The sequence below is a fragment of the Anastrepha obliqua genome, chromosome 5, assembly GCF_027943255.1.
Source record: "Anastrepha obliqua isolate idAnaObli1 chromosome 5, idAnaObli1_1.0, whole genome shotgun sequence".
NCBI lineage: Eukaryota > Metazoa > Arthropoda > Insecta > Diptera > Tephritidae > Anastrepha > Anastrepha obliqua.
Window position 1 is genome coordinate 124,718,899 of NC_072896.1, and position 20,599 is coordinate 124,739,497.

The window sequence follows — 20,599 nt, forward strand, 5'->3', positions numbered from 1 at the left end:
TTTCCAAATGGGCTATAAAACTGCAACCCCAGGTTTTTCCTAAAGAGTCTGATTAAAAAGTTTGAAATTTTGAAGAATTTTTTTTTAATTTTTTTATTTTGCACAGAGTTTGAAACTTAAAGTTATGTGGTTTGAGTAATAGTATGAACTGTATTTTTATGTAGAATAAAAAAAATTAAAGTGAAGGAGGCATAAAACAAGTCAAAACTTGGTCATAGATAAACGCTGCTATTATTGTGAACACAACTGTATTTTTATGTAGAATTAAAAAAAATTAAAGTAAAGAAGGCATAAAACAAGTCAAAACTTGGTCATAGATAAACGCTGCTATTATTTTGAACACAACTGTACATGAACGTGCATTTTTTAATATGAAAATGTCAGCAACTGCGTGCATAATTCAAGAGCCTGCACTAAATTTGAATTTATTGCTGAATTATGCCTGTGAAAACTCTAGGGGCCTTATGTGCAAGTATGCAGTAAAGATCGCCGCCACACATGCATACATACGCCCCATAGATATAAAATACCTAGCGGCTTTCGAGCTGCTTTATGCCACAAAGCCAAATCTCGCCCGGTTGCGGTGAGTAGCGGCATGACACGTGGTCAGCAAGGTTTTTGTTACGCTGTCAGTGGTCGTGGCGGTGCTACCGATGGCCAACTAACTCGCATTGATGCAAGCAACAGTAGCAAAAGTGGTCGCAGCGGTTGCACTACTGAGTTTTTCCAGCCATTGTAAAGTGAGTTGGCAATGCATTTGCATTTGTGTTTCTACGCTATGTTCAAACGCCAATGGAGTGCACTACTTCCACATCTGCAACTTATATATGCGCACATGTGTGTATGCGTAAGAGGTACGTGTGTAGTGAAAGGTGTCAAAATGTTTGGCAACACTCGATTTTGTACGCTGTGAGCGAGCAAGCAAGACAGTTGCTGCAAATAGCCAGCTCCACAAGCCATTTCTGAGAAATTGAAAACAAATTGAAAAGATTTAATTTCGTCAAATTGGCATTTTGTCTAATTGCTACGGTAGCCGTAGCGTTAAAAATTGTGATTTTCACGCCACACCTCGCTGAATTCAATAAAAATCCACATTGGCGGTAGTTTTGATTGACGAAAAGTTGATCTGCCTCGAAAGGATCTGCTTATCAGCGGCGGCGTCAGTACGGCGGCAATCACGTCAGAGTAGTACGTAAAGCATTCACCCGATTTAGATATGTATGTGTGAGTGTATATTACCGCATATTTTTCCTTCTTACTCACTTCTCGCCCTCATACATTATCACTCGTACCATTTAACCGTTTTGCTATTTTACTATTTTACGAATTTGCTGATATTCACTAGTTTTTCGCGCCATAAAATGTGCCATAAAATCGACACTTGCCACTTCCCGCCCACTAAATGTGATATGTGCTGCGGCACCGGATTTAGACTTTCACACTCACTCAACGGCGTAAAGACGTGCGTGTGTGAGTGCGAGTGCTGGTGTTTATTTAGTAAAAATGTAAGTTGGTATGCTGTAACAAGTACGTATTTATGTTTTTGTGCTTATGTATTAGTGAAATGGCCGAGCATAGTGCCAACCATCCATAAAATGTAAATGGTGAAGACTGTGTATGATTTACGGTTTTCCGTTACGATTTTCCCTACGCACTCGATGGCTTGCAGCAATGTGTTACTCCATATACGCTCCCTCCGACTTTTCCGCTATTTATCCCATGCGTTTCCCCTTTCACCAGCACTATTTTTTTATGTTTTTATGACTGTTCGTGCGGCAGCGCAATCGCTATGTGAATTTATTCAAATTTTCTTCTTTCTTAACCCCACAAGGCATAAAGTTTTCCTATACTGCAGAGTATCTTTTTATGAGCTTAGCAATTTTTCTTCGCTTACGACCAGAGGTACCTAGGCGTCGGCTGTAAATATTTGACAGGATTGCCCACAAATTCAACTTTCTTTCAGAATTGGGAATAGTTACTTAGTTATTACAAAGGGATACTATGGCAGCCTACTCCAACTAGAAGTCACTTCTACGGCACTGCTGATAGGTATTACAATTAAGCCAGCTCAGTAAAACGGGGAAACTGACACCGAACTAAGTGTCTTAAGTGATTTTCTAGTTTAATAATCACTTTGCATTCACCAACCACCTAGTGAGTGGTGAACATGGCAAATAACTTCACTTGAATCCATATGATTTGACAGCACTGCATTATTTTTGTTTTGGCAGTTCGCAAAAAAACATTTTAAAGTAATTTTTTGTGACCAAAGAAAAGCAAACGAGACAAAATATGTATAAAAATACACAAATGACCAATGAAGGATTAAATTTGGTAAGAATAAGCACCGTCAATAAAATATAGTATCCCAACTTATACTTGGCGGCCGCCGTAGCCGAATAGGTTGGTGCGGGACTACCATTCGTTAGAGCGTAGTTTCGAATCTTCGTGCATGAACCACCAAAATTATCGAAGAAGTTTTTTCTAATATTGGTCGCTCTTCAGCAGGCAGTGGCAAAGCACCGACTGTATTTCTGCCATGAAAAGGCTTCTCATTAAAAACCATTTACCGGTCGGAGTCGGCTTAAAACTGTAGGTCCCTTTTTATCACGGATTCGCTAAGATTTCCCAAAGTGTCCACCTGCTCCAACGAATACGTCCAATATTTCAGTAAAACTGTTGCTCTTTAAAAAACGAATAGGAGTTCATTTATAGAAGCGGATCTAGAATAGGTACCGGTACCTTGTTTGCAGTCTCAAACCAACTTGATATTACCATCTCAGTCGGTGCTTCACCTTCCTCTAGCTTGAAGCGGTATTTTATGCTTCCTACAAAGGTGGCATATTCTCTACTTGCAGCGATGGTAAATCTCTAATGGACCCTATATTGAACCATTCTAGCGATAACCCATTAATCACCGAAACCCGAGGAAATACCCTATGATCAAAAGCACTATTCTATTGCCAAGGCATAGTGCACCATGAGTACCTTCCATTGGGCCAGATAGTCAATAAAGAATATTATTTATCCGTTCTGCAGCGTTTGAGAGATGCTGTACGTCGCAAGCGGCCGGAAATTTGGGCAAACAATTCTTGGATTTTGCATGACGATAACGTGCCATCGCACCGATCCAATATTGTGCTGGATTATTTGACCAAACACCAAGTAAATGCGACCGTGCAAGCACCGCATTCACCTGTGCGACTTCTTCCTGTTTCCTAAGTTGAAGTTACCACTTCGTGGAAGCAGATTTCAGTAGATAGAGGAGATCAAAGAGAATGCGACGAAGGAGCTGAAGGCCATCCTTTCGTCGGCCTACCAGGACTGGGTTAAACGTTGGCACATGTGTGTTGCTTCAGACGGGCTATATTTTGAAGGAGATAAAATAAATTTGCCTGAAGTTTAACTTTGTTTTGTTTTATTTAAACATTCCCGGTACTTTCTGATCATAGCGTATTTTAGTACATAAATAAAAAAGCCATGTGGATGATGTGGGTTCCGGGTCATGCCGGAATGCATGACAACGAGTACGCTGATGTCAGAGTCACAGAAACCACTTAAGAACCCCTACACTACCATAAGAAATATTCGGAAAATTACACAAAAATTTCTACACGAAACGCGCAATATTCAGTACATTAAACCCCCTTACTTGTCTTCTGAGAGCCTCAATCTATTTACGCGCCGTCCAATCGGTCACATTATAGCCACTAATGTCCTCACACATCGTAAATGGCACAGCCAAGCCAGACTGCGAATTCTACAACTCAAATAACAATCCATCCAATTATCACTTCCCATCCTCTTAAAATCCCTCCCATTGGGTATAGTTACATATCCATATAATTACTCTAGATTAAGATGCCATAAGCCGAAGGTTCTGGCCAGTGCCTATTTCGTAAATGTAATAATTATTAATAATTTATACTCCTTTAAATAAATAAATAAATTCTGCGACAGCACTAGAAAATGTTTCGAAATGCGCTTACTGTTACTGCAAATGAGTTAATCTAATTGAATATCCGATTCTCAATAAACCCGCATCTGCCATGATTTCAGCCAGGCCAGTTAAATACTCGAATACTCAGTCACTCCGACAAATAATTCTTTAGTGGAAAAGCATATCGCTAGAATGTTTCTACAGAAATTCACATTGTAAATAAGTGAAGTATAAAACTGACTCTAAGCTACGCTAAATCTTAATTCAAGCTTAAAGCAGCAATCTTTACAAAACCAAAACTTTATGACTGAAAGGGTTTTGCTTCAGTTGGTAACTCTGGCGGCAACTAAGACTTCGATTGTTCTACGCGTTTGCGAGAACGTTTCGCTTTTTAAATATCACAATAAATTTCATAAATGAATGTGGCGGCATAGTTCTCAGTTGTACTTTGTTTGCGCCTGCATGTTTGACCAGCGAGCAATTGCGGATTCCATGGCTCGCGCTAATGCCTGAGGACTGCATTACAAAAAGTAGCTCTCAATGTATTGTAAGTGCAACTGCTAACGTGTTAACATTAGTTTTTGAGACTTTTCTTGTTGTTTTTGTGTGGTTCTTTTGTGGTATATCTGTCGCTAGAAACTGTTTACTTAACTCTCGCTCTTTCACACTTTCCTACCTCCCTTAGCCTACCACCTTAGTGCCAGTCGAGTTGCCATACTCTCGAACCGCTGCTGCTGCTGACGACTTGCTTGCCTGCTCGCTTGTCAAGGCCTTATAACTCAACGCGATATTTTTTCGTGAAGTATTTTTGACATTTCAAAAATTATGTACACAAATGAGTTATGCGATTGTGCACGAAATGTGGCACGTTGCATTGTTTGAGTTCATTAGCGGTGGATATACGAGTACATAATAGATATACAATCCATGTGCAAGTATATGAGTGTAGATATGTATGTATATGCGGATACATCTGAATATTGTGAGTATTTGTTGTTATTGCCGCCGCTGAAGATGTAAGCGTTGCGATAAGCGTTCTCAGCTTTTCATTGCAGCAAAGCTATTTTTTGTTATATTTCTGTTATATTTTAATAAATGTGAGCTACAATGGTGCTAATTGTGGCATGCCGCATGTGGTCTGGCGCGTCATCCCACCTCAACTCATTTGCCGCGCTGAAAGCGAAACAAATTCTTACACAAATACGGCGCTCACTCACTACCAACAACTGTTGGGCATTGCCTTCGCCTAGCCGGACTGCTGATGTTGGCTGATGGCTGTTGGCTGTTGGCTGGTGGCAGTGGGTGGACATCATAAATTCATGTAACAAGTGACATAGAAAATAAACGAGTGTAGTTTTTAATTATTTTGTTAAGCGAATGGGGCATGTTGAGCACGCCTTTATTTGTTCTTTTTGCAATAACATAAATTACTATGACAGTTCCACTATTTGACTTTTTGTTTTATTGCTTCTTATTGATTTTGCTGAAAGCTGTAACTTGGGGACTACTGTCATGGTTTTTTATGTTGCTCGGGCGGTTCAAGCTCTATGCATGTCTTGCCTTGTGGAATAAAATGGGTTAATGAAATAAGTGCGTATGTGTGTATGTATGTGAATTCAATGAGAAGCGAAGAATATTCTGTCTTGCATTTCGAACTAACAACTCACCAGCTCCCCTCGCTCTTTTCCATTCAGCTCAAAAATAAATATTCATAGAAAAGGTGATCAGATTGAAGGCACTTTTTCCAATACAATTTTTTTGACAGATCACCCGCGACTACTGCCAAGCTAAATATGTATATAATTTGTTTCACTATTCATTGACATTTCATCATGGAAAGACATATGCCTCAGCACCTTTTACAAATCGTAAAATTGTATTACAAAAATCGATGCTCTGTGAAAAGTGTTCATTGCACGCTCAGGCCAACTTATGATGTACCTAACCGTCCTACCGAACGCACTATATGGCGAACCATCGATAAAATTGAGAATAATTTTACATATTTGGATGATACTCGACCGATTAAACCATATATAGCCCGAAGTGAAGAGCATATTGCCGCTGTAAAGGAGAGTTTTGCCGAAGGCCTGGAAGAATTGATTCCGCGCCTATCTTTACAACTTGGCCTATCTTATAGCATTACTTGGGTGATTTTACGCAAAGAGCTTGGTTTGAAAGCATATAAAATAGTCCATGATTTGAAGCCGGCCTATCTTCCAAAGCGTCAAGATTTCAGCAGTTGGGCTTTTGACCCGAGTTTTGTTCAGCGGGGAAACCCTTTTTTGGCTTAATGGCTATGCCAATGAGATAAATTGTCATAATTGAGCTGAAGAGCAACACGAAGCTATTCAAGAACAGCCATTATATCCATGGAAAACATGCGTTGGTACGGCCTATGGGCTGGAGGAATCATCGGCTCATATTTCTTCAAAGCCGAGGCTGGCGCTAATGTAACAGTGAATGGGGAGGGCTATCGCGTCATGATAAACGACTTTTTGATGTCGGAAATTAAAGCCTGGGATCTCCACAACATTTGGTTCCAACAAGACGGCGCTACTGACACGGTGAGTAATTTATCTCTCGTACCGGACCAGTGGATTGGCCACCAAGATCGTGTGATATCCCACCTTTGGATTTTTATTCGTGGTCTTATGCAAAGTCTAAACGCTTTGTGGATAAACCAGCTTCGATTGAGGCATTGGCAGCTAACATTACTAAATTAATTTACGAGACACTGACCGAAGTCCTCCAGTGAATCGCGAGTCATTCAAAATTGGTGCTTATGGATGACCGAATTACGGCGCAGTTGCAGCCAACATTTGAAAGGAATTATCTTTAAAACATAAATGTCGTGAATGGTTCTACACAAAAAATTAAAAAAAAACGTTTGCCCAATCGATTTGTATTTTCGTTGTTTTGTTTCAATTTAAAACTGATACCTCCAAAGTGATCACCCTTTATATGTAAAAAAGTTAGTTACCGCATATTTTGTACACCTATCTTTTCAACTCTTTCCTCCCTCAGCCAAGAAATATTGAAGCCTTCAAGCAAACTTTCACGTAGCTGCACTTTTGTTACGCTTTACAATTTCATTATCAACACCTCAGCTACGGCGCTCGTTAATCCATTGCCGACAAATGCACTAAAACAAAAAATGCAAATTTTTCCACTTTTTATGACAACTCAACACATAAATTCAAAATTCAAATTTTCTGCAGCTTTGCCTCAGTAATCCAACACGCCGACGGCTGCCGATGGGCTCCGTACGCGTGCATATGGTTTGATAGGTTCCCAGCTTGTAAAGCATGTCCATAAGTGTATGGGTGTGTGTGTGTGTGCGGCTTAGGCAAATACCTATCTGCCGCTGCAACCTGCAACATGCCACACTTGAGCGACAGACACAGCCACAGACAACAAATGCGCCACTAATGCCGCGCTTTCGGTGCGATTGCTTAGCGGTCACACGCGATCTTTATCGCTCGACTCGATAAGAGGTGTGCGCATTGCTGTTTATTACCTTGCCAACAACAATAACATTAGCAACAAAAGCAACAGCAACATATAAGTACATTTAAATATTTACTGCCTTTATTATTATTTTATTAATTTCATAATGCCTTGGTGAAAAAAGCGCAGACGGTTGAAGATATTTGACCAACGGCTACCCTTAGCGCGACCGCCAAGTCGAAATCAGCCTATTTAAGACGATTTGCCTGGAATTCGCTGCTTATAATTCTTTATTATGCTTTTGCAGCGCGCTGCTCAAGAGGCCAGTACGTTGCAGCCAATAGCACGATTTTATTGCGTGTTTCTTGCCTGCTATCCGTTACACTTGGCTTTGTCTTTCACTCTCTTGCTTACCTGTTTTTCTTCCATTCAGGTAGGATTAATTTGTTCGCCACTAAATTTCTTTGGTATTCTTCCATTAAAATAGCGATTTGCCACGTTTGTTTGTGTGTATGTGTGTGTTTGAGTGCAGTTGTGGAGTTGGCTGCCTTTGCAATGATAAATGTCCTTTGAATTAGTTCAGCTGCCGTTTGGAGCAGTCCAATGAATTTTTCACAATGAAATATTAATTAAGTCGTGAAAATTAATATTATTTTGTCTGCTTTTACTCTGAACATTTTTTTATACAGGCGTTCGTATTGCTCCTATTTTATGTCTTTGGGCATTGCGTTGGCGGTAATTTTTGAAGGGTCCATATTATGTTTTTATTAGCTGAAATGCGATGGCTTAATATGTTAATTTGTGACAAATTTTACCAGCCAAAAGTATTTTAATGGCAAGAGGGGATCCGTGTAATCATTTGCTTTTGAGTAAAGGGTGATTCGAGAGTAAGATAACTTAGAAGGAATCATAACATATTTTTGTATTACGAACCTTTAATTAGTTAACTTTTTTAGGTATCTGACAAACAAAATTTAACTCGCATCGAAAGTTGGAAGACCAAAACTACCATTTTTCAAGAATAATATAGATTTCATTTTTAGGTACCTATATTACTAATGTATACTAAGCAAAATAGCCATACGAGACAAATTAGCTTCATAACTTTTCATTTAAATACTAGATAATACTTTCTTAAGTTGCCATAAAATGTATTTAAATGTGTGCACGAACTAGAGGTAGTTTTGAACTGTTTTGTCTTCTGCTTCAAGTCTCGTTTGTGTTGCTTAAAATTTGAGTTTCTTGAAGGAAATAGTTCTAAGAGACAAGACCTTTCGTTAAGATTTTATTTCTTGTTATGGCAATTGCGTGATGTTTTTAACCAAACTCACAATTAAAAGATTCCTGAGGGTAAGTTGAGTAGTTTCCATTAGCAAATAAAAAATGTTCAAGCCGAAAAAATAACTTTTTAGAACACTAAGTCAAGAGGAACGCAGTTATCTACTGAGAAGGCGCTAGTGTTCTTACTCATAGTAAATCGGGAGCTTCAGTTCGCACACTACCGCTAAAAATAAATCGAGGTAAAAATACCATCCCCATTTTTATTAAAAATCCAGATGGATATGGAAAAATTAAAAGAACTAATCCAAGGCCTAAGATTGACGACAGATGAAAAAGAGAGAGTTAAGACGGTTGGCTGCCAATTAAACATTATATACATATATATAATTGGAGGGACCTACAGTCTCAAGCCGACTCCGAACGGCAGATATTTTTATGAGGAGCTTTTTCATGGCAGAAATACACTCGGAGGTTCGCCATTGCCTGACGAGGGGCGACCGCTATTAGAATAAAACTTTTTCTTAATTTTGGAGTTTCACCGAGATTCGAACCTACCTACTCTGTGAATTCCGAATGGTAGTCGCGCACCAACCCATTTGGCTACGGCGGCCCAATAAAAACATTGCCTCTTACTAAATTAGTTATGAACAGCAAAGTGAAGTGAACATTCGAATTTAAAACATCAAAATAGACTGGCAAAACCGAATTTAATACCACAAATCAAAGCAGCTACATTCGAGTTCCCCGATAATCATAAGCTCTAAGAGCATGAATAGCAATCCATCATTTTTAGTGATGGAAAAAAATCCAATTTCGATGTGCCTGATGGTTGCCTAAAGTATTGAAGAGCTATTCGCGAGCCACGAAAAACGCGTTACCCTGGAAACTTCCACGTTGGCTCTCTTATGACGTGTGGTGGTTTTAGCTACCGTGGCAAGGCCCCAATTTGTTTTAAGAGAAGTATAAGAGGAGCGCAGAAAATTACGTAGTGTTCTTGGATAATGTTCTTCTGAATTTTTCCTAAGAGTTTCACGGTGCATCGTTCGACGTATCAACAGAACAAAGCTCCAATTCAGAGCACTTAGCGTACAAAGGAGCGCAAAATATTACTGTGCTGAAGCGGTCCGCAGTTAGTCCAGACCTAAATCGATGGAAAACTTCTGCAGCTAAAAACTAAATTATTTCGTTTCAATTCATACAAAAAATTCGCACAAAATATACACTGGTCGTTTCTATTTGAAAAAAAAAAGTTGGTTTTATTTGGAATTTATGGTGGACTTGCATGTGTGAAATATACAGAAGAGAGGCATCGATTTGTATATGCGCATACAACCATCTGTCTGGGAGATACAGATAGCTATATGAATATTTTACTAGCGTGTCAATAGCTGTTTGTTCTTAATGATACGAGCCATTGAAATGGGCCAAGTAGTTTGTACTAGGACTCCCAATAAATAAAGTATCCCCAACATAACGTCACTTGAAGGAGATAAATCTAAGGCCGTTAACCAAACAGATTCGATTTCGATAGGCAAAGTAAATAAGGGTGCTAGAAGGAGAGGATATTTTGCTTTGATTTAATTTTTTTTAACCAAACTCCCTCTTTAATTTTTTAAATTTAGCCACTTGGTCGTATGTCTAATCATTCGACTTGTTATTTATGTTCTACGCACCCTAGAATTTGTCGTGTTCTAGAAATATTTCCCTCAAAAACAGGAATAATGAATAAACGTAAAGAAAAATAAGTAAATCAAGTCTTAGGTATTTTTTGGTTACGCAAAGTAAATATTGTAATTATATAAAAATTAAAAAAAAATTAAAAAAATTATGTTTTTTAAATATACTTCATACATACTTTTTCTTTTTCATTTCCAAAAAAACATACTCCTAGATACGAATTCCAGCCATACGAACTCTTCATAAAATTCTTCTTATGAATAAAACCTTTTATTTATTCACAAATTGCCTTGAATAACTTCCTATGTAGTCACTTCTCTGTCTCTTCGACGGCTTTAATTGTCCACACATTTTTTTTTGCTACTCCACAAGTAGCACCCACTTCGCTTGTATATTTTGCATGTTCACAGCTTATTAGCGGCAAAAAACGGCTTCATTAATCCGCAGCATTTCTGCTTATTTCGCATTAAGAATTATTTTTTTTTTTTGTCATTTCCGAATTTTTTGCTCCTGTTTGTCGAAAACGAATTTGGCGGCTATATAAACGAAATAATAACGGCGTTTTACTACAACCACCCCGTCAAAGCATAAATTTGGCATGAGCTACTTCGTAGAAATTGGCTGACTGAAAAAATTGCTTCAAAAGCAACTAACTCCTTCTCATTTCCCTCAAAATTGCATGTATTTGTTGATTGTTATTTCATTGTTTGTTCTTCTACCTGGAATTTTTTGACCATTTACAACACTAGAGTTAGAGGTTGAGTTAGTTGAGAAAGTATTTTCTTTGATATTTTTGAGTTGTAAATGGAAAAAGTGTCGAAAGCACAATAAATCTAATGAAATAAATACTCGACCCAAATCTCTGAAGATTGTGTGATTCCATAATTTCAATATAAATAACATACATACGAGGTGTGTTCAAAAAGTATCGCGAATTTTGTGTTTTTTCAAAAATTATTTATTTATTCATTAATATGTATTTTGTCTCCTTCAAAGTAATCCCCATGAGATATTATGCACTTGTGCCAACGTTTTTTCTAATCTTCGAAACACTTCAAAAAATATTTTTTTTTTATCTTGATCAGCTCCTCCTTCGATGCTGTCTTTATCTCGTCAATCGTAGCGCAGCGTCGTCCTTTCATGGGCCTCTTCAGTTTCGGGAACAAGAAAAAGTCACAGAGGGCCAGATCTGGGAAATACGGTGCCTGTGGCATTAGGCATCATTAGTGTGTTGTTTTTGGCCAAAAAGTCGAGTACAAGCAAGCTTTGGTTTCCACGTCATAACCATAAACCCACGATTCGTCATCAGTTATGAACCTCTGGAGCAAATTTGGGTGGTCGCGGACAGAGTCCAACATCTCATTAGCAATGTTCTTGCGATGCGAATTGCGGCGACATGTCTCATGCCCAAATCATTGAAAAAAAAAAATCGAATGGCACGAGCCAATCGATATGTCTAGGTCCTCAGCAACTAGGTCCTCAGCAACTCTAATGGTGATTCAATTGTCAAATACCATTTTCTTCGCTTCATCAATTTTTTCGTCTGTTGTTGAAGTGCTCGGGCGTCCGGCACGCTTTCCGTCGTTCATATCTTCTCGGCCTTCTGAGAGCATTTTCGATATCGAGCATCGATAAGCATTGCTTTGCTGCAAAGTAGGTTCTCCGTATGACACAGTCAACATTCGGAATAGGTTCTTTAATCCATCTTTTTGAATAGGTAAAAATCGAAGACGAGCTGAAACACTTGCAAACAAAGCAGCTGTCAACAATTAACTATACATTCAAAATGGCCGAACCCGTCGGCATGAGTGAGAGACATGAGTACCAACATATCGGCATAAAAAAATCGAAATTCGAATACACGTAACCTGCGAAAATTCAAAATTCGCTATATTTTTGAGCACACCTCGTACATATGCATACATATGTTTATTAGTTCGAATTAATATTTTTTACGCAAAATTTTCATGATCTTTCTTATCCTTGCAGACGCATGTTCCCCACCGTACGTGTCAGCTTCTCAGGTCCACTGCGCCAAATCCAACCACCTGATCGTTATGCTGTGGTGCTGGACGTCGTTCCTATGGATTCACGGCGTTATCGTTACGCTTACCATCGTTCATCGTGGCTGGTCGCAGGCAAAGCGGATCCACCGCCTCCAGCCCGACTTTATCCGCATCCAGATTGCCCTATAAGTGTGGAAGCGCTAAGGAAGCAAGTGGTCTCTTTTGAGAAGGTGAAACTGACAAATAATGAAATGGATAAAAATGGACAGGTGAGCGAATGAAAACTGCAAAGAAATTTTATTTTGCAAATATGGTTATCAAGAGCTGCGTTTAGGGAAAAGTATACAAGAAATTAGGAACGTGGCTGCGCTTTAAAGTGAAGATATCTGCAGCAGCAAATTGCAAATACTTCACGGCTTTAAATATTCACTTACCAAAACAATCAACACTCACGTTACTTGGTGGGCATGAATATTTTATACTACGTAGAGTAGAGACGTTTAATACGGTGGCATTATTTTAGCGGAGTTCTCCCACCTGGCGTACACACACACAAGTATGTACTCATATATGTGGCTATGTATGTATGTACGTATGTAAATTGCCTGTCGTAAAAAGTCAAAACGAGCCAACAAAAGGCAAAAATCAACGATAGAATAAAGAAATAAAACAACTGAGTTGGGAGGTTCTGTATGTGCGAATGCCACAAAGGAGTGGAGTACTTTGTCGAAAATGCAGGTCAGCACATAAAACCGGCTAGCAATCATAGCGAAGTGAAGAGTAGGACATTTTAAAAGGTGGCAACAATGACCATAAATATTTTTTTCTCACTGTCTTCATTCTTTTTATTTGCAAGATAGTCACTTTTTGCTCAATTCGTTCTTTCCACACATTTCTCGCTTTTTTATGGGCTCTTGTATTTTTACATAATTGCTACCATAAAAGTGCACGTGCCAGCACTTCAGTCTTCGCAGACATCAAGACAAAATACTTAAAATGTTTAGAAAATTTGGTTTTTGTCAATTTAAAGAACCTGGAAATATTCGAGAATAAGTCCAACATGAGTAGATAAAAAGACACCCCACATAAGTAAGTTAGGTTGAAGCGGTTGTCCTGTGAGACACACTCAGGCTCATAGCCCATTTTAATGACGCGTGGGGAGCTTTCCCTATTTCTCCTAAAACCAGTGAGTGCTTTTCAAAAATTTTAGAACACCTCCCATTTCTGCAGAACTGAGATCTTCCAATTCTTAAAAAATTGTCTGCCTAGAATAGCAAATCTCCGTCTGGATAGAGCAGGACAATGGCACAGAAGGTGCAAGATTGTCTCTTCCCCTTCCTCATCGAGGCAACTTCTACAGAAGTCATGTGCCTACACACCCACCCTTAGGCGTGCCTATCTATTATACAGTGCCCCGTTATGACTAAACCCAGTGTGCTAAGCGCTGCTTATTTTGGCTTAGCAAAGATTCTGTGCGTTTAGCATTAACAGTCAGCCACAGTTGATGGGCTATTTTTATGTTGGCTTCATTACGCCATCTTTCGTTTGCTTTCCTTACGATTTCTTCAAGGATAAGTGGCTTACATGTTTGTAAGGGTACGTCTATGTCATTGCCTATCTACGTATCGGTCAACTTGATGCCGAGTCTCTCTAGTTCATCGGCTCCGCAGTTACCCTCAATGTCGCTATGGTCAGGAACCCATATTATCCATAAGCACATAAGTAATAACTAAGTTAATCGGCGGACCACTTTCTGTGCGTCTGCTCGACTTTCACTCGAATCAGGCTGGAGACCTTTGGCACTGATGTGTGAAGAAGCGACCACTTTGGCTCCTTGGCAACACAAGATCTACTCAAATTTCTTCGGAAATTGGGTAGATTTAAAGAAAATTAAAAAAATTATAAAGAGAATCCGAGTGCAGTACAATGGACTAAGCTAAGCATGCCCGAACATTTACAGAGAAAATATGTCAGGAGGATGCCGATGACCGGGTAGGAGGCCCCTGAGACCAATTCAGTCCTTCCTGGCAAGCTCGTCAGCAGTTACTTTTCCCTCTATGTTCCTGTGACCTGGAAGCCAAATCAGAGAAATGTTACCTGCACACCCAAGAGATTTGTTATCCTCCTTACAGGAGTTGACTAGTTTGCATTTGCACGATGGCGTCATCAGAGACTTGATCGCGGCTTCCTGACTCCCACACTAAATATTTTGCATGCCTACAGTATCGCAAAGACTTCTGTCTAAAAAATAATATCAGTATTTGGCAATTTTAAGAAAATTGACTGTTTTAGAGAAAACCCATGCTCTGAGTCCCGATTACATCTTGTCCGGTGCAGATTTTCTCCTCCTTCTAATCCTGCCTACTTGCAAATATTGCCATGGATAGGAAGATCTGTCCGAAGTTGAGAGAAATTCGTTGCTAACTGCGTGAAAATGCCACCATGTCCCTTAAGAGTTTGCCTCAAGAGGCCACCCTTTTTAACCTAATTACACTTTGCGCTGCGATGGAAATAACGTAAAGGTCGGTGGGAAGTAAGTTTAAACGAAATTCAGGGCCTGTGGCTTGAGTCGCCATTTTTTGAGTAGAAAGCTATTCAAGCCTTCTTTGCCCGATTTTCAATGTCTGGCTTCCAATGTATAATAGTTTGGGGTCACGTATCCCTCCAAGATATTTAACTTCCGATGAAAGTGGGCTAAAAAGCGTTTATGGAAGCGTTCCTTCTTCCCATGGCTTTTTAAATAAAATATAAAAAGTATATTACTTTAGGATTTGTCTGCTTGAATAAAAATAATATAAGTACTTATAAAAAGATTTATCTAAATGTTAAATGGTTTTATTTTGTGATATGTTGAAATGCTTTTATGTATCGCATTTTTACTCATATTAAAAAAGTTATGTCACAAGTTAAATTGCAGGATTTCGCGATTACTTTGAAAGTATCCCAAGTTTTTTGGATCAAAATTTTCCATTTTTATGGCATCCATAAAAGGCATACAGTGTCTATATTACAACAACCAACCAGCAAAGGAGTTTTTAATCTCACATTGAAAAAACGGAATACAATTTTTTAATATCCTCAAGTATATTTGCTCTAAATGCGGCCGTAACTATGCCACTTTTTCTGTTACAGTACAATTCAACATCTCCATTTGGCCACCACTTCGATATTTCACAAAACACTTGCACCCTTTCTCCACCTGTTATCACAAGAAGTTTTCACATTTTATTCACCATTTTATTCTCTTTTCACCTTTTATTTATTTTGTATTCTGCATTTTCTCCCATTCTGCCGCAGATCGTTCTTAACTCCATGCACCGTTATCAACCACGCATACATTTGGTGCGACTCGCTCATGGCCAGAATATACCAACAAATCCGAAAGAGCTGCAGGATCTGGATCACAAAACTTTCGTTTTTCCCGAAACTGTATTTACTGCAGTTACGGCGTATCAAAATCAATTAATTACGAAACTGAAAATCGATTCGAACCCATTCGCAAAAGGATTCCGTGACTCATCACGCCTGACTGATTTTGATAGGTGAGTAAAGCTATCCACATTCCCATACATACATACACATGTACAGTTAGTTACACAGTGCAATTGCAGGATTCGTAAAATTTTCACATTTTATAAACATAAATCTAAACTTTTTCAAGAATTTCAAAATCTACTGCCGATTGACGGTTCATCAAAGTGTTTTTTGTTTGTTTTTTTCTTGTTTTTTGTTTGATTAAAAAATTGCTCAAGCTGCCTCTAAATTATTTATCCATGTTCTACAGCACCCTGTGCTTTCTTCGCATGTCTTCTCCCATATTCGGTAGTGAAAATGATTGATTGCATTCGACGCTTGTCAAAATACGTTCACATTCTTGTCTCACCTCACAGCTACGGGCAAAGCAAATGCAAATGCGAAGGAAAGCGGAGGAGCAGTGCAGCAAGACAACAAAAGCCAATTTAGCAATAAATAAATTTTCAGCAACAATTACGCATTTCACTTGGATTGCGTGTTGCGTGCGTAGCTCCCGCAGCCAACCGCCCGCTTAGGCACCCGACATTCCATACCTACACATCCGCACACACATTGGACTCAGCCTGGGTCCCACATCTAGTGTGCAATGCGTGTGCTGGCGAATGAAGTGTTAAAAAATTATATCGCATGTCATAAAAGCCGAAAATATTTTGGCCACAAATTTGCCAAATTTATATTGAGAGATAATAAAAATTGAAACGCATGCAGGCGGTGTTGCAAATAAAAAATCGGTTGAAGCTGCAAAAAAGAAGTGTTGCTGACTGCAGACTTGCAGAAAAGAATGCGCACTTAATGAAAAAGAACACAAACTTTAAAGTGTCGGATAAAAGTGATTTCACTCGTTTCTCATTGCGCCTTTTTTGTGTTTTTGCTTAGTGGCGATGCATTTTGGACCCTTTTTTATTGTTCGACACTTTCGTTCTGCCACTGCACATGGCTCTGTGCCTACGTGCAAGTGTTGGTAGAAATGTGTGTATTAGTAGGATCATACAACAACACAATTACGCAGCGACCGACAGCATTTTAAGTTGGCCGAGAAAATTATAGGTCGGCGCATTTAACTTTGAAGCGCATTCGTACATGCAACACGAACATGGCCAACTAACGAAACGCCAGTAATGAGTGAATGCTGCTGACATACAAAGTTGTTCTTACAACAGCAAAATAAGCGAGAAAAAATATTTCAAAAACAACTTTTGTATTTTTGCTGTTATAAATTCTGTTACTATTGTGTTTTCCGTTGTTTTTGGTGTTATTTTCATTCATGTTCTAAGTTGCTTGTTTCACTTGCTCACTTTTTTCATTGCGATTGTTTCCTTTCCTGCTGTGCATTGTGTTGTTGTATATCAACTGTTAATTACACTATGAAATGTGAAGTCAATGAGACGATAACAATGCACTAACATCAAATGCGAAAACAAGAGCAAAAAAAAAAAAACAACAACAATAAAATCAGACCATGTCTTGTGCTGGAAAGTGGAGGAGTTGGAAATGAAAATTGGCCGAAAAAATTTGATTTTATAGCACGCCATAAATTAGCAGATAATTTAATAAAATGCTTAAGAGCCCCTTGATTTTTAATATCAAATAAGATTAAGCTAAGAATGTTAGTAAGAATGTTTAAAAAACGCGCCTTTATTCCCTCTGGCAAAATTCTGCGCTAGGCATAATTGTACAGGGTGCGTATGGTATTTGAGGCCGACTTGAGAGTACAACTAATTACCTTTTATTTTGAACAAAAAATCCCCCATACGTAGTAATTCAGGGGATTAAGATCTGGGGAGTTAGGCGGCAATAAAGTCAGTCTTCTCAAGCTATTAGAAGGCGATCGGATAGCTGGCTGTGCTTTGTCTATGTTTTTTTTTTCACTCCGCTCCGTACCATAGCGCCTCGACAAGACTCTTTATCGCAAACGCTTCTGGGCCATTGTTTTCGCGCCGTCCCTTGTGGTGTCGGCATCTGCTAGCTCGCGCAACATCCAACTACTCCAAGTATTCTTTGGCCGACCGCTACCTCTGCTCCCTTTTGTGTGCCAGTCGAGTGTCATTTTCGTGATGTTATCTGCGGGTTTTCTAAGCGTGTGGCCTATCCATCGCCGCTTTCTGCGTTTGATTTGCCATAGGATGGGCTCCCCAATCGTTGATCTCCACAGCGCGTTATTGCTGATGGTATTCGGCTCGAATTTTCTACAGATGATGCGGAGGCATTTCTTGTCGAAAGATTGTAGCCTCTGTGTGATGATGTTGGAGCCCAGCCATGTTTTACTTCCGTACAACAATACTGAATTCACACCTGAGCTGAATATTCGCAGTTTGGTGCGCCTGGAGGTTTGCGAACTCGCCCATACTGTATGCGATTGTCCGAACGCCGCCCTTGCTCTGTTTAGACTGCAGTAGACATCTTCATCTTGTCCACCATCTGTCGTGATAGTGCAGCGGAGGTAGCAGAAGTTTTCGACAAATTCCACAGGGAATAGAACACTCAGAAACATTAAGCTCCCTTTCAATGGCCGACAGTCATTTTAAAGGGTCCTCGTAAAAGATCGGTTGCCCTTGTTGAATAAATTCCCGTTTTTTTTTGTTACTTTTCGCAACAGATTTCGTACCGCCACCTGATGCTTCCAATTCACCGTCAACCTTAAGAACGGATGAACTATCGCACTGAATGTCTCTTCATTTCTTGAGTTAAGTTGTAGTCCTCCATATCTGAAAAATAGCAACAAAAAAAAATCATAATTAAATACCGTACGCTCTCTGAATATAAATTCATATATATAATTGGTGCAAACATACTTTATTGCATGCTCGAACCAGCTCCTCCGTTTTGCGATGAGCCTCTTGATATTTTCCGACAAATGAAGGGACTTAAAGTTTTATGCCGCCTCCAAACAGCCGATGTTGTGTTTTTTGGTTTTTTTGAGGAGATTTATCATGGCATAAATACCCTCGGACGATTCCCATTGCCTGCCGAGGTCTGATCGCTATTAGAAAAAAACTGCTATTTCAGGCCTGAGGATTCGAACAGCGAACCCCGCTACCTAATGCTATAAAGGCAATACAATTTGATAGGATAAAAAAGTGGTTCTTTCATGACGAAAAATCTGCTCTATAATAATTTTTTTTTCGCCTATTAAAATAATTTGACTATTTTTTAGGAATATTAACAATAATTTATATTTTATAATAATTTATAAAATTAATTCAAATATTTTCTATTTACACAGGGACCCCATGGACTCATTTCTACTCGAGCAACACCTTCGCTCACCGTTGCGCTTCTTTCCCGATCCGCTCATGGCACAACTCTCGCCACAAGAGGCCGACGCCGCATCGCTGGCGTTTCTCGAGAAAGCCCGTCAGCATCTACAACTGTTCGGTCGCTCGCCATACACGGAAATGCTACTGCCGCAACTCTATCAACGCCCGCCCGTACTGAACGCCTTCAATATTGGCATGTGGCAGCAACAGTGGCCCCAACTTACCGCCGGTTTCATAGCAAGCGCAAATCAACAGGCAGCAGCCGCACAAGCTGCCGCCGCCGCTGCTGTCGCGGCAAATGCGTGCCGCACACCGCCGCCACCGCCACCATCGACCATAATGGTTGGCGTGCCACAGCCTCCACCAGCTACCACGCCATCTTCTTCTGGTTCGGCCTCACCTGATATGCGTATACGACACTTTCAGCGCTACAGTCCGTATCAGGTGCCGCAGCAGCAGCAGCAGCAACCGCCACCACTAGCGCGCACACCACCGCTTTGAGGGGCGGGCTGACAGGGGGTGTAAAATCGTGCAATCTAATATTTTCGATAAATTTATTGAATTAATTTTTTGGTTGGGAAATATTGTTGGAAATATGGAAGTTGTTGTTATTTGGGTACGATGTCAGTGTTGCGGTGTTGCTGGCGGTGATTACATGGAGAGACAACAGTGGCAGAAAAGTTTCTGTTTAAATGCAAAATAACTTTGTATGTCATTCGATGTGTGTGTCTGGTATTTAAATTTAAATATAACAAAATTAATCAAAAGAACTAGCAATTATTGAAAATTATAAGAACTTTGCATGAAATGTAAAAAATGAGCGATTACAGTATTAAATTAGGCGATTGCGGTAATGAATTTTGTTGCGCGGTGTAAATTTCAAATGTAATCAATTTGTGTTTTATTTATTTGTAATTCATATTACTTGTATATGTTCCTAATTAATTTGTGTATGTAATTCAAGAATAAAGAAATATTTATATGTACAAAAAATATCTTTTATGGTGTAAATACTAAAGAAATAACAGAAATGCAAAGCCTTTAACAAATGAAAATAATAAAAAACCATGGCAAACAAGTGAAGAAATCTTAGTTTGGAATTAGCGATTATTTTTCTTTTGAGTCTCGTTGTTCCCGCTCATGTAAAAAGACACTTTGAAGCTGTTGTTTATCCCACAAAAAGGTTCAGGAACAATGAAGGAAGTTTTTGCATCCTTTTTCGCTAAAGTGTGCGCAATTTCATTCCCTTGCCTTTCATGCCCCTCATGCCAGAGTAAGAAAGTTTCTTGATGGTAGAGTTTCGAGAATTTTAAAACATTCCCAGACCAACAGACCAATCTTGATTGAAACGAGAAGATATCTAGCGATTTTAAAATTGCTTGACTGTCAGAGGGAATGTTGATACTGCCTCTGCGAAGACATCATCTGGCACAAAGCTGTAAGGCGTGGACCTC

At 39.3% G+C, this 20,599-nt stretch overlaps 1 protein-coding gene across 1 annotated transcript in view; it reads left to right on the forward strand.

Moving 5' to 3' along the window:
* Positions 1–19,982, forward strand: part of LOC129247876 (T-box protein H15-like) — a 40,550-nt gene extending 20,568 nt beyond the window's left edge. The window contains exons 4-6 of the mRNA XM_054887237.1: positions 12,338–12,623; positions 15,652–15,896; positions 19,112–19,982. Of these exons, the coding sequence (XP_054743212.1) occupies positions 12,338–12,623; positions 15,652–15,896; positions 19,112–19,646 (1,066 nt within the window). The 3' untranslated portion in view covers positions 19,647–19,982. The remainder of the gene's footprint in view (positions 1–12,337; positions 12,624–15,651; positions 15,897–19,111) is intronic.
* Positions 19,983–20,599: the final 617 nt, after the last annotated feature.